Here is a 14361-nt window from a genome sequence, read left to right on the forward strand (position 1 = left end):
AAAACAAGTCAATGACTTGCTAAAGGAGACCCAAAAAAATACTGAAAAATACACTGAAGAAAACAACACCTTACAAAATAGACTAACTCAAATGGCAAAAGAGCTCCAAAAAGCCAATGAGGAGAAGAATTCCTTGAAAGGCAGAATTAGCCAAATGGAAAAGGAGGTCCAAAAGACCACTGAAGAAAATACTACTTTAAAAATTAGATTGGAGCAAGTGGAAGCTAGTGACTTTATGAGAAATCAGGATATTATAAAACAGAACCAGAGGAATGAAAAAATGGAAGACAATGTGAAATATCTCCTTGGAAAAACCACTGACCTGGAAAATAGATCCAGGAGAGATAATTTAAAAATTATTGGACTACCTGAAAGCCATGATCAAAAAAAGAGCCTAGATACCATCTTTCAGGAAATTATCAAGGAGAACTGCCCTGATATTCTAGAGCCACAGGGCAAAATAGAAATTGAAAGAATCCATCGATCGCCTCCGCAAATAGATCCCAAAAAGAAATCTCCTAGGAATATTGTTGCCAAATTCCATAGCTCCCAGATCAAGGAGAAAATACTGCAAGCAGCCAGAGAGAAAACGTTTAGTAAAACCAACCAACACAGTGTTGATATATGGCAGCATAAATTCTCTACCTTTGTAGCGATCCATCTCTACCAGGAGGAAGAAGCTAGCTTTTATTATCTGGTCTCTGAGCCCTAGGTTGTTTATTATCATTTCTCTGTATAATTCATCTTGCTTTTAGCGCTGTTTTTTTTTTGACATTACTATATTGTCATTACATATATTCTCCTATCTTTTATTGCTTTCTTTGGCAGCAGTTCATACAAATATCCCCGTTTCCCTGACACAGTAATATTACATTACATAGAATTATATTATATGTCATGGATTGTTCATTCATTTCCTAATTGGTGGGTGCCCAAATTGTTAGCAGTTTTTTATTACCACAAAAACCTATGAATGTTTTGGTACATGTGAAACTTTTCTTTTCCTGTTTTTGACCTCCATTAGTCTGTGTCCAGCTATGGGATTGCTAGATCAAAAAGCACAAGCACTTTAATGACTTTTTTTTTCCAAATTCTTACCTGGAATAAAAAGCTTCCTGAATTGAATGAATTAAATAAACAACCCAACTTAAGCCCAAAATGAGAGCAACACGTGAGAGCTTCTGTGCCATTTCTTGTCTCTACTAGCCTTTTTTGATATACGTTTTGACTATGCCTCTCATTGCTTCGATGCTCTCTAAAACTATTAGAATCAGCTCAGGTACATTGTTGGTCCGCCCGAGATCATATCTTCTGCTCCCAAGTGCTTTCAGTCCTTTAGGCATGTACGTATTTACCCTGGGCAGAGTTTGAAGATTTTATCCCTTGTAGGCTCTTATCTTTGAGGCTCCTGTAACACATGTTCATGGTCAGGGCCCTTTCTGCCTTGACCCATGTGTCAAACTAACCTTATTTTCTTTTTTAATAGGATTAAAAGAATAATAATAATGAAAAAGAATCAGGGAAACTGTTATAAACATAGTGTATCTGGTTCTCAGCAACACACTTGACAGTCTTTCATAATATCTTTGAAGACAAGATGGGGACCTTTGGGCTTGACGATGATATAATCAGGTAGATTGTTAGTTGGTTGAACAGTAATACCCAATGAGCGTTTATTGATTAGGGAATCATTGTGATCTTGGAGGGATAGCCTCAGATACTTGCTGAAGACTCTGTCCCAAATCTTCTTTGACATTTTTGTCCATTGGTTGAAGACATAGATGGTCTGTTTATCAAATCTGAGGATATCAGCAAGCTGGAAAGAATAGCTACTATGTATTATATGACATCAGAATCCAACATGATGAATTTTAATAGGGATAAATTTAAAGGCCTAATACAGGTTTTTTAAAAATCTGCTCTACAAATGCATGATGGTAGAGAAGTACCATAAGAGCAATTCATATGAAAAAAAGTGTCTTTGCAGACAACAAATTCAGTGTGAGTGAACAATGTGATGTGAGATGACAAAAAGGAAAAAAATCATGTGAACTTCGGTTTCATCAATAGAATTAGAACATCTAGAACAAAACAAGTGTCATGAAAATTGGCTGACTGGATCCTGGATGAGAGCCAGAGGACAGCTAGGGTGATGAGGGGATTCAAAACAGGATGCTGTCTGTGGGGGTAGAGATGGGGTATTATAATAGTGTCCATAATGTCTGCATGTGAAAGAGGGCTAAAATTGACTGTTTCTGTGGGCTGCTGAGGATCAGAACTAGGACCTCAGGGGAGAAGTCAAAAGAGGGGTAGATTTCAGCTTATATGTAAAAGAACTTTCTAACTGGGTTATATAGAAATTAAATGAACTGAACACGGAGAGGCAACAAGATTTGGGCCAAATAAATCTGATGGTGTTCTAGCACAAAATTAAAGCACACATCCTTCCTCTTTGTTAGGAACTGATAAACACAAACGGTGTCAATGTCATGCTATTGGTTGTAATCAGTCTATTAGGTAGTTTTTGCTTAACTGGTTTCAAGAAATGTGCTCCTTCAAGAAGTTTGGTTGTTTGGTATGTCTGTCCAAATAAATTTAATGTGATTTAAAAAAAAATTAAATGAAATGCTTCATGAGCTCTCCATCACTGGAGCTGTTTATACAGAGGGTAGTCGACATTCCTGCTTGGATTCGGGGGATTGAGCTGGCTGATGTTTCAGGTTGCTTTCATCTCTGATTCTGTAATTCTGGGTCCTGAGTACCAACCAGAAGGATGAATTTATAACAAGATAGGGTTTTTAAAGAGAACTAAATGTGTCTTAGAACGGATGAGGGAGATTTAGGAAGTAGAAAATAAAAAGAAATACCGAAACTAAAAATATAAGTTGACTGGGAGGAAGGGAAATTGTAAAGAGCTGGGCTCTGGTTACTGTGTTGTAGTTGACTATAATGGAATGTTTAGAGTGACTGAAGGTTACTCGAAGATCAAGATTAGTTAAAAGAGAATTTCGGAGTTGAAAAAGGGATGCACTTTTATAAAAAGAAGGGCTGGTGTGAGTTTTGAATGAATGATGTTAACAGCTAAATATGGGGTGCTGTTTTAACAACCCAGCTAGCAGCTTCTGTGGGGGCGTAAGATGCACCCAGGATGCTGCTGGGACACTGGAAAAGCACAGGTTCTTTTTATCTGCTTAAACAAGGAAAGCACGGTGAATGGGTTGACCAGCTTACTTTAATCCAGCATTCACTTAGCATACAGACAACATTCATTTAGTTCAGGGGAAAACGCCAGCATTCAGTTAGCATTCAGTTAGTTCAGGGGAGCATACAGAAAAGCATCAAGAGACAGACCAAATACAAATTCATTGACTTACTTCAGGGGAAAAAACCAGCACCCAGAGGTTCAAAACATTCATTTAGTTCGGGGGAAAAAACAAACCAGCACCCCAAACCTCAAAACCAAAATACAAACAAATTACAAATATCAACAGACAGACCCAATACAATTCATAGTTACCAACATCTGGGCTCAGCCCGAGAGCAAGGGCTGGCCCAGAGTCACGCTTGCTTGCCGCTGCTTCCCACACCAACCGGAAGAGGAAAGAGAGAGCTTCAAGCTGTCCTCTCCCCTCTTATAGAGTTTTTGACATCATCAAGCACCGCCTGAATGACCAGGGCCGATTGGTTCTTGACTTGGCCCCTCCCCCTAGCGTAGAGGTTAACACCTCCCCTCAGCCAGCCCCATGACTCATCACACAGAAAGTTTTCTGCTTCCTGACATGCTCTCTGGGCTTCCTGCCCCGGAAGAGCAAGCCACAGCATCCAGAGGCTCAATGAGGTAAGCTGAGTCATTCAAAGAAAACAAAGGCCATTCTGGTTACAGGTGCCCAAGTGAGGTGGCCTGTAGTAGTCAGGGTCACTGCCTCTGGTGTGCATCCAAATGGCAATTACAGGGGCCAGAGTATATGCTAGTGAAAATTTTTGTTTGCTATTTATTATGCCTTCTAAATGTTTTCTTTGAAGTATACCTAATTAATTTTTATCTTGGTTTTTGGTAAGGTCCAGTTGTCATCAGTGAATCCTTCACCTGTGTCACCACCTGGAACTACAGGCATTGAACAGGGTCTGTCAGGACTTTCTATTAGCTCAACCCCTTCAGCTGTCAGCAATGTTCTCAGTACAGGTAAACAAAAAAAATTGTTCTTGAAAATATGTTCATGATTAGTTTCCAAGGGTAGTTTGTCCCCTACTTCCCTCTCCAGTTCACCAGGCAAATGCCTTAACTATGTTTATGTTCCACCATTCAACAACAAATAAAGGGTTTAAAGTGTCATATACCAGTCCTTGGATCTAAGACTATAAACTCTATAAGGTAAGGCCTCAACATTCTGTTATTAACCACAAACAGGGACATCTGGAGGCTCTGATCATGTATAGAATACGCTTCCTTTCATGATGGTGATAAACATCTTTGACAACCTAACTTGATTTTGATGGTCAAAGGACTATTCATTTCTGTAGTTACATCAACCAAAGAATCATTTACTATCTTAACATATGCATCAGCTCAGATACCTTATTAGAGGAAAGCCTGTAGTTGTGGATCACATGACCAGCACAACGGCACATTAGTAACTTTCTGTAAACCACTTTAACTCTCCTTCCAAAAAATGAAAAAGAAATTTTGCACCGAATGTATAATAATCATAGATAAATATCCCGGTGCAAGAAGACAGAACCCTGTCAGAGCAGTCATTCAACACTCTTCCCCCACCAGCCCTTATATACTCTATCAGGAGCACAAGCTAACTCCTAAGTTTTGCGGGGGCTCATCTTGAGATTCCCCCCTCTTCTGTAGAGTCTGTAATAAACTTCCCTCAAGCAGCATATACCCTGACTCTGCTAAGCTTTTTGTAGCTAAAGTAGTGTGGGGCTGAAAAGTACTTTCTTTAATTATGGCCTGGCCATTGGATCAGGGAATCCTAAAGACATCCTGCTTAGAATATTCTCACTCCTAACCCTACAAAAAAGTGGAAGACATTGATTCATCCCACCTATGAAAAAGAAGAGAGCCAAGGGAGGAAATGGCGTGAGATACCAGTGTGGGCAGCTGCTCCAGACCTAAAGTAAAGGAGACTGAAACCCAATTAGGGTCACCCTCCCCTTGGAGGTTATCTAGAATAGGGACCCAGGCTGTCCCTTCCAATGTTTCATCAAAGCAGGGGGGACCTGAAAGTGAGTAACAGAAGGATACAAAAGGAAAGCAAAAGCACCAAAGATTTCAAGGGAAAACCTTCAGTAACCTTCAATAAAGGCCAAGAGTTCAAGCAAACGTATCAAAAGATAGAATCATAAAACAGAAGAGGAGAATGCCAAGCTCCCTTAACAAATATAAGGCAATAATACGAAGTTACAGAATGGTTAAAAAATAGAAATAAAAGAAAATAAATAAATTAGGAATGAATATAGGTCAGAACTTCGAGTTCTCAATAAAGAATTTTAAAACTCAGTTTACAGATTAGGAAAAATTGATACAGCAGTGTTAAAAGAATTAAGTGTATTCTATTCAAGCCAGAATGACTGACCTTGAAGACAAGATGTGCAGAGACAACTTAAGAAATATAGGTCTACCAGGAAAACCAGAATGTCATAATGCAAAAAATGATATATGGAAACCGCCCAGAACTTCTAAATACAGAATACAGACAACAAAACATCATTTGGGAGAATCTACAGATTGCCTCCAAAAAGAAAAAACGTGTATTCATGCTTCAGACTCCAAGCTATTTAGTGGTTAAGTTGAGTAATTTCTATCACACACAACAAATTTTACCAGAGGCCAGTAGAACAACTTTCAAACATCAAGAATAGGAAATTAAAATAATATAGAATTATTCTTTAGCTTTGGCAGTTTGCAGAGGGGAATGGAATGGTATATTCCTGAAAAGCCAAGGAACTCCAGCTGCATCCTAAAATGATATGCCCTGCAGATCTTAGCCTAATCATCAATTTTTTCAAAAGAGAGGCATCTTTGAAACAAAAAAACTACAGACATGAGGAGAAAATCTGTAAAACTGTGTTTTGCTCCATTGAATCAAATGCTTTTTTCTCATCAACAAACAGAAATCTTGTAGTCTTGTGCTTTTGTTTGTCATCTCAAAAACAAAGTCAGTTATAGTGTATTTCTTTGTACGGGAATGTTAAGCGTTGCACAATGAACAGAACAAACACAGTCCCTTAAAACCAAGTTTTAAGACAGCCATTCTTGAAGTATGGTTCCCAGGCTTCTGGGGATCGCCAAAACCTTTTCAGGAGTTCAAAACCATGCTTATAATAATGCTAAGACATTAGTTGCCTATTAAGATGGTCTTCCCTTTTCCAACTATATATCTGTGTGAGGCTGGTTTTTCTTCATATTACGTACTTCAGCCAAAACAACATTGAACACAGAAACATATGAGAATATAACTGTCTTCTATTAAGCTGGATTTTAAAGAGATTTACTTAAATATGAGTTTTTGGTTTTGTTTTAGAAGTTACTTTTCATAAAAACCTGTCATTTATGTTAACATGTATTGGGTTTATTTTTTAATGAATTAACAAAAATGATCAATTTTAATTTCCGATATGGTGATATAATAGATGGACCACATGTAAACAAAAGGTCTTTGGGGTCTTCAACAATTTTTAATAGTAAAAAAGGGTCCGGAAGTTTCAAAACTACTTTTCTAGGCATTTAGTCCCTTTCTGGGTCATTAATTAAATGCTAGACCAAAACTCAGTTAAAAATTAGCTTCCAGGGCAGCTAGGTGGCACAGTGAGTAGAGTACTGGCCCTGGAGTCAGGAGGACCTGAGTTCAAATTTGGCCTCAGACACTTGACACATGTACTAGCTGTGTGACCTTGGGCAAGTCACTTAACCCCAATTGTCCTGCCCCTCCCCCCCCCCAAAAAAAACAACCAAAAAAAATTAGCTTCCACCCATAACTCATCCTTCTGTTTTTCATTCTATCTCAGTATATGTACATGAGCTAAAATTTGTCATTGAGAAATCAGATGAATTACAGGTTCTCATCTTTTTGCCACCTCCATAATTTTATCTATTTAGTAATTCCATAAAGGTATGCTGTATTTTGTTTTTCAGGACTCTCTCCTGCATGTTTGTAACTATTCCTTCTGCTGATTATTTTTTGAGGCTTCCAGGGTTCTTGGCATGATCTTTTTCTCTTAAAAGGTATCACAGTATAGTGAAAACAGTGTTAATGAGTTAATGGAGTTAATGAGATATGGGTTCAAACCCTGCCATGGATGTTTCTCAGCTGTGTGACCATGAGCAAGCTGTGTAACCTCAGTTTCCTTCATCTGTAAAACAGGAATAATATTTTTAGCATTTACATCAAAGGATGGCTGCAAGGATCAGATTGTTGTTGTCGAATCGTCTTTTCGGTTGTGTCTTCATGACCTCATTTGGGGTTTCCTTGGCAAAGATGCTGGAGTGCTTTGCCATTTCCTTCTCCAGCTCATTACAGATAAGGAAACTGAGGCGAACAGGGTCACAGAACTAGAAAGTATCTGAGGCCAGATTTGAGTCAGGGAAGATAAGTTTTCCTGACTTGTAGTCCTGGCTTTCTATCCACTGTGCCAAATAGCTGCCTTTTAAGGATCACATTAGATGATATTATGTAGAGGACTCTGAAGACATTTAACAGTAAGGCAGCTATTTAAAATTAATTTTAAAAAAAACTTTGCTCTCTTTTTGATAGCCATATTTATACTTCATTTTTCCAAAAAATACTTGTAGATCAATAAACTTGTTACTCTCATTCCTGAATATGTATAGGTACACAATCTGTTATCTAATACTCACATGTTTTTTGAGACAGATTTTGATTTGCAAAGCTATGCCTTGAAAAAACCTAGGAGGCAAATTTATTTGAAATAAAATGTGTCCTTGGTGTATTTCAGGTGTACCAACAGTACCATTATTGCCACCAAAAGTTAACCAGTCCATCAGTTCAGTGCCACCGGTTAACCCAGCTACGTTACCAGGTAATTTCTAAAGCACAATATACTTTGGGGGGCAACATTTTTGATATAGAATGATCGTAACTGATTTTATAACTATGCAGGGTATTTTTTTCTTTTTATCTGTTTTAATCTCACTTTATACTCAAGTCTTGAGGTAGAAACAGAACAGTTATCAACTCTGTTTTACAGTTGAGATTAAAAGGTGCCAAAAGGTTAGAGCACATGGCTAGTTAGCAAATTAAGGATTGGTCTCTTGATCCCTAACCTCATGTTCTTTCCACTAAACTACTCAATATGAGCCAATAGAGAAAAGGATAAAGAATATTTACTACAATAAGAATGGTAATTCTTTTTCTTTTTTTCATGAATTTAAGCAGATTTTTACCAAAAAGCAAAACAAAACCCTAATGAGCATTGAACTTAATTATGGCACTGCAAATTATCCATTGATTTGGATAATTTGGAGTGGATATCCATTCCAGAATCATTATGCATTTACATTTTTTCATGTAGTTGTAATCCGTGTATACAGATTAGTTCTGTTACAGATCCATGGTTATCCTTGTTATAGATTTCAGTTCTCAATGTTCTGATCTTTTGAAATGCCGTAGAATGTCACCACCTACCAAGCGTCCACATTCATGTTATTTTTATCTTGCTAATCTGCTATAATTTGCTTAAGCACTTTCCCACCTCTGTTGTTGGACGTTTGAGTTCTCCCACATTTCTCATTATTACAGAGCCCAGTCACGTGCTGTACTGATGATGAGCCTCTCTGTACATAACGAGGCTAATTAGTCCTCAGGAAACAGAAATATCTGTCACAGGGATCTTACTTAGTGCGTCCAGTATGGTAGATTCCGTCAGAGCTTTTTACGTTGTTTTGACAGCAACTTTCAAGAACCCAGGGTCACTAATTGTGACTTCAGGGAGCTGACAGGGAAATAAAGCTTTCCCCCTTCTAGTCAGATGGCTAGTAGAATATAAATGTAGGGCAGCATACATGGGCTGACACGGCCGCTGTGGCTTTGGTTTTGTTTTTTACTTAACTTTAATGTTTTATTACAAGAGAGCGTTCTCATTTTGGAAGGAGGCAGAATCATTAGGAGTGAGGCATCATTTTGATGTACTTCTGTGGAGAACTTGTAATGAATTCCTGATGTCTGTTTTACTGTAATGTGTAGCTTGCTACAAGTAAAATGACTTGCTTTTTTGCACGGTGGGGGGGTTCTCCCTTCAGGTCTGGTGCCTTTGCCAGCAGGATTGCCCAACCTAGCAAATCTTTCCAATCTCAACCTACCTGCACCACAATTAATTCCGGGAGCTGGATTACCAGAAGTTATGCACCCTGGTATGTACGGAATCTGTATGGAATCATTTTAGAAACACCTAAAACACCTAAAAAAATCTCTTGAACCAAAAAAGAAATCAAGATCCTCCATCTTAGTTTTTCCTTGAAAGCAAATCATTTCAACCTCTTTTAGCTATGTTAGCACAGGCTTTCAAATTTAACTATTGAGCAGCTTTCCTCTGACATCAGCGCTTTGAGGGGGCCTCTCCTCACACCCTTCTCCAACCCAAATACAGGAGAGAAAGAAGAGAACATAGGAAAAATTCCCTCGTGGGGACTTTCTTGATCTGCAAGCAAAAGTATCCCACCTTTTTTCTTTATGCTTCTTCCACTTCAAGCACTACTACTAAGTGGCTATTTAAGACACAAGAAATGGGGGTATGATGTTTATGCCAAAGAATTACAATAAGAGCTCCTGGCTAGCCTAGTGGAAGTTAATTAACTACCTACAGGAACTTTTTCTGCCAGCAAATGAATAATAGTTTCTTTTTAAAGTGTAGTCTAGATTCCAGCATTTAAGCTTACTTCAGATGTGGATAATTGAGAGTAGCAGGTATAATACATGATCTGCTTTCTCGTGCTTTTTAATTGTAAAATATGCCTTTCTTTTTAACTTAACATAAATATCTTAAATTTAATTTCTGCTTATAGGATGATTCAGGAGAATTTATTAAGTAAAGTCCTTTTGTGCTTTTTAAAGGTCAGTAACTTAAGTGATTAAGTCTGTTTTCTCTTATGGCTCGTACAGCTTTTAGTCCTACAAGCCAATAGTTTATCTCCTGGTAAAATAAAAGCTATTTTTTCATTTGTCAGGGGTTCTGAAATAAAATAAAATGTCATATGCAGTTGAATGATTTATTCTTATAAATTTACTTGTTAAATTTTGTTTACAGATTACTTCTGTCATGCCTACAGCCTGAGTTATTACAGTTTAAAAGTTTGTAAGAATTTAGTATCTGATCTGGGTCTCATTTTCCTTATCTTTAGAATAGAGAAAAGGAAGTAGGTAGATTAAGGTCTTTTCCAGCTCCAAAGCTTATGTTCCTATGATGCTTTTGTTTATTTGAAATGAAAATTCTGATAGAATTGCAGTTCTTTGCCTAAGGATGTAAATATTGAAAATTTTCACCATCATCCTTATCATTGCATTTTTGAGAGCTATGTGCCCTCACCCACTCAGATGGGCACATTTCTATACTTCTTCATCCTACTTACTGTCTATATCAAGGAGTAACCAAATTACCTGAGTTTCACACTGGTCATGTAATTTTGGTTATATGTTGATAAAATTTAAAAAAATTATTGACTACCATTTTTGTACTTCAGTTATAATGACATTAGCTTTTATAATAACAATTACAATAACTTTAAAATCTAGTTATGTTGCTTAAGTGCGTTTCCAACATTTTGGATTTTTAGGCATATTCTAATTAGTGTTGTTATATGACCATACCAGCACCAGGTAGTGTCCTCCACACAGAACCCCTGACAAATGGAAAATGGCTCCCATAGACTGGGTGGCAAATTCTTGGCTTGAGGGGGACTGAAATCCATACCAGCCACAAGAGAAAATGGAGCTTTTCATTGCCGGTATGATAAAGAGACACTCTCCCTCTCAGATCTGCCACTGAAGTTATTGAGGTTTAAAAGCAACCTAAGACTTCACTGAGCATCAGGTAGGAAAGACTATCCATCCCAAAGTCAGCCAGGCTGAGGTCACAGGATCAGATCAACACATAACTAGGAGGGTGTTTTGGCCACAGCAGCTCACAAAGACCATCTGCCAAGGGGCAGAGGGTTTGTGATCTTTGTTGATGAAAGCAGAACCCACCTCTATGATATCATGGGTCTTTGAAATATTTAATACTGGGGCATAACACTGATAGCTTCTGTGGTCTCTAGGCTCTAGGGTGACCTCTCGCATAAGTGAACGTAACCTACCTCTCATCCTCAAATGCCTATGTTTGATTACTGTGTTTGAATAGCTGGTCAAGGTTTGAGTTTTTTATTTCGTTCTTCCTGAATTATTGGAAAGGCACACTTCCACACAGCAGACAGTGAGGGAAAGTCTTGAACTTATTAGAAGATGTATTCCTAGGTATCATCATCATCCATGGTATTTAGCTAAAGACATGCAAATTTAAAAATCTATTTGAAATACTGCTTGTTTTGTGATGTCAAGAAATTAAAAATAATTCTACTTTGTAATTAATTCTGTATTGTGTTGATTTCATATTATTATTGATTCTGTATCGACTTAAGTCCCCATTCTCTGTTCTTGAGTTGCACTCAGGAATTTAGCTTTCCCTCTTAGTTATCCCATACCATTAGCCCTTAGGATACTTCCAGGACATCTTTATGTTATCATTAAGTTAACTTAGTACCACTCCCAACAGGTTATTAGGGGAGGTTTTTATGTCTGCCACAGGGACAGCAAGTCTGGTAGTTCTGATCCCTGAGCAAAGATGGGGTCTCATAAAACACTTAACATTCCTTAATTGTCAGAGAGGGGTGGTGATTAGCTGCATGTGAATGCCACCTTTCTTAGTATAGCCAATCTTAATGTTCCTGCCCGCACCTTATCACTTTTTCTCCATGCCTACCAATACCCCTTGCTTGTTGTGTGTCAGTAAAAAGGGTCCCCTCCTTCTCATTGGGGTCACTGGCCTTACTGAGGTTGCCAGTCTGACTTGCTTTGTTAACAGTTATACCTGTCACTGTTAACAAACTGATCTTGCTTGAAGTCCTGTACCTCACTCTACCTTTATTAAATTTATTTGAGACTTTGCCATAAGCTATCCATGGGTTTGTTTTTGTTTTATTCATTCTAGGTTTGCCACCTCTTCCTTCCTTGCCTCCCTTAAACCTATCTGGAATAACACCGCTGTCCATGCCATCAGAATTTCTCCCCTCCTTCCCTTTGGTCCCAGAGGTTTCTTCTACGACACCTGAGCTACTGTCCTCCCTTCCTCCAGTAGGGAGCCTACCTTCTGATCCAGCTTCTACTGCAAGAGCAGAACAAACCTCTTCACTTCCCTCAGATGCTCCTCCCCCCACTTCAAAGGCTACAACTACTGTCGAAGACACCGCAAACGAACCCATCACAAGCAGTGAAAAGCCAGTTTCTACCGTAACAGATACAAGTGCTTCAGCATCACCTTAACTTGAAACCATTCCTTGGGATTGGCTTGGTATATTTATTTAGCCACAGGAGCGTGTTTGGAAATGCAAACTATCATTAATTTCATACTAGTTTGTACTGTATCTGTAGGAGTCCTGTAAATAATTCTAAGGGTAAAGATAAACAGGAAGATAGAAGCTTTCTATACTGCAAAGTTGGGGTGGGGGGCAAGGGACACCAGAAAGTGCTTGTATTTTAAGGGTAACACAGGCTCCCACTGCCACCCTTGGAGAGGCTGGGACTGTAGCCTGCTGGGCCTTCTGCCAGCTCCTTCTGTAAGAAAATGGAACCTTTTATGCCTAACCTTTACCTGCAATGTTTCTTGTACTTTGTAAACAGTTTGCAGGAATGCAAACCATCTCACACATGGGGAAAAAAAGAGGTTCTACTTTTGATCTTTGTGAGTCACATCTATTTTAACATTTGCAAAAGATCTTCCAACTAAAGATGTTTGTTAAAGTTACAGAACGTGCACTGTTAATTGAGCATATTTTTATTCGCCTATACACAGATCTTTGTTTTGAGCTCGTAAAATTACTCCACATTTTGTAACTGCAGCTGTGTTGCTTGATGAGTCCGCTGTAAAATGGCATTTGAAAGGAGATGTTGCATAGTTTTAAACCAGAAGGTGGCACTTTGTGGCTACTTGTAAAATAAGAGCTATACTGGGAAAACATAGATACAGCAGCAATAAATCACTGTAATTTTACTTTTCTTCTTGTGTGTTACATTCCAATACCAGTCATTGCTATGTGTATCTTTGAAGGTCTCACATCTTATCAAGGTTTTTGCCTATTCTTTGGGGTTATCACGGTGGTTAGTAGCCAGGGGTTAAGTTTTTGAAAAATGTAAACTCTGTTTAATAGGCATTGATAAAAGACAATTCAGTGATGATTGGCGTGGTAATCTTGTGCTGAAGAAACAAATCCCCATCTCTCTCACGCTGCATGGTATGCTGTGCTAAGTGACTTAGATATGTCTCAGAACAAGGCCTTTTCAGCCAAAAAGCTTAGAAAAATTTCTTCTACCCGTGGCAGCTTACAGGGTTGAAGCAGACTTGTAGCGCTTGTCACCTATTAGGACATTTCATTTTCTGGCATTGGGTGGTTTATACAACGTTTCAACCTTGGCTTACAGTTGCTTCTTCCACTTTCATGTAAAATTATTTACTTCAGGCCAGTAGGCCTCTGTTTGGATGATACATTAAAACAAGGGCATAAGAGGAAATAAAAGTCTCCTATACATTTGGAAGTTATACTTTTTTACTGGTTCATCACAGGGGGAAAAATTGGGCTTCCCTTTACTACAGGTCTTCATGTAAAGGCCGTTAATTGGATAATATGGCAGGCCCTTCCATCTCTGAGAATCTGTGATTCCATGTGAAAGTTACTACTTTCTAAAATAATCTGTTCATTAGTCCAAGCAAATCTGATATGTAAAATTTTGGCTTAAGAAGTAGACACCTTTATGGGATGCCCCCTTTCACCTATGGAAGTATCTACCAACAGAATTCCTTTGAATAGCCATTTCCTCTACTTCTGTCAAATGCTATGAGTGCAGTTAATCTGAAGTTTAATGCTTTCCCTATAAAGTAGGAGTGAGGTAGCAGACTCACTGGGCCACAAAGATGTCTGTTCAACTCTGTGCCTTCCAGCAGAAGCAGTTTAGCTTTTGGTACTGCCATTTACATCATCCCTCCAGCAAGCCCACACAGACTGATGATGGGAAGGAAGGTGCTCATTGTGACCTTGACCTTGTGGCTTTACAAGGCGTAAAAATGGCATTACAGGAATTCTCGTTT

The 14361-nt window shown here is 38.4% G+C and overlaps 1 protein-coding gene across 2 annotated transcripts in view; it reads left to right on the forward strand.

Annotated features, from left to right (window-relative positions):
• Positions 1-13274, forward strand: part of GORASP2 (golgi reassembly stacking protein 2) — a 48101-nt gene extending 34827 nt beyond the window's left edge. Inside the window, exons 7-10 of one of the 2 annotated variants that reach the window (XM_036745487.1) lie at positions 4060-4183; positions 7966-8049; positions 9269-9379; positions 12211-13274. In XM_036745487.1, coding sequence (XP_036601382.1) covers positions 4060-4183; positions 7966-8049; positions 9269-9379; positions 12211-12542 — 651 coding nt within the window. In that variant the 3' untranslated portion in view covers positions 12543-13274. The remainder of the gene's footprint in view (positions 1-4059; positions 4184-7965; positions 8050-9268; positions 9380-12210) is intronic. The other variant, XM_036745488.1, reaches the window with a different exon arrangement.
• Positions 13275-14361: the final 1087 nt, after the last annotated feature.

The sequence above is a fragment of the Trichosurus vulpecula genome, chromosome 2 (genome assembly GCF_011100635.1).
Source record: "Trichosurus vulpecula isolate mTriVul1 chromosome 2, mTriVul1.pri, whole genome shotgun sequence".
NCBI classification, from domain to species: Eukaryota; Metazoa; Chordata; class Mammalia; order Diprotodontia; family Phalangeridae; genus Trichosurus; species Trichosurus vulpecula.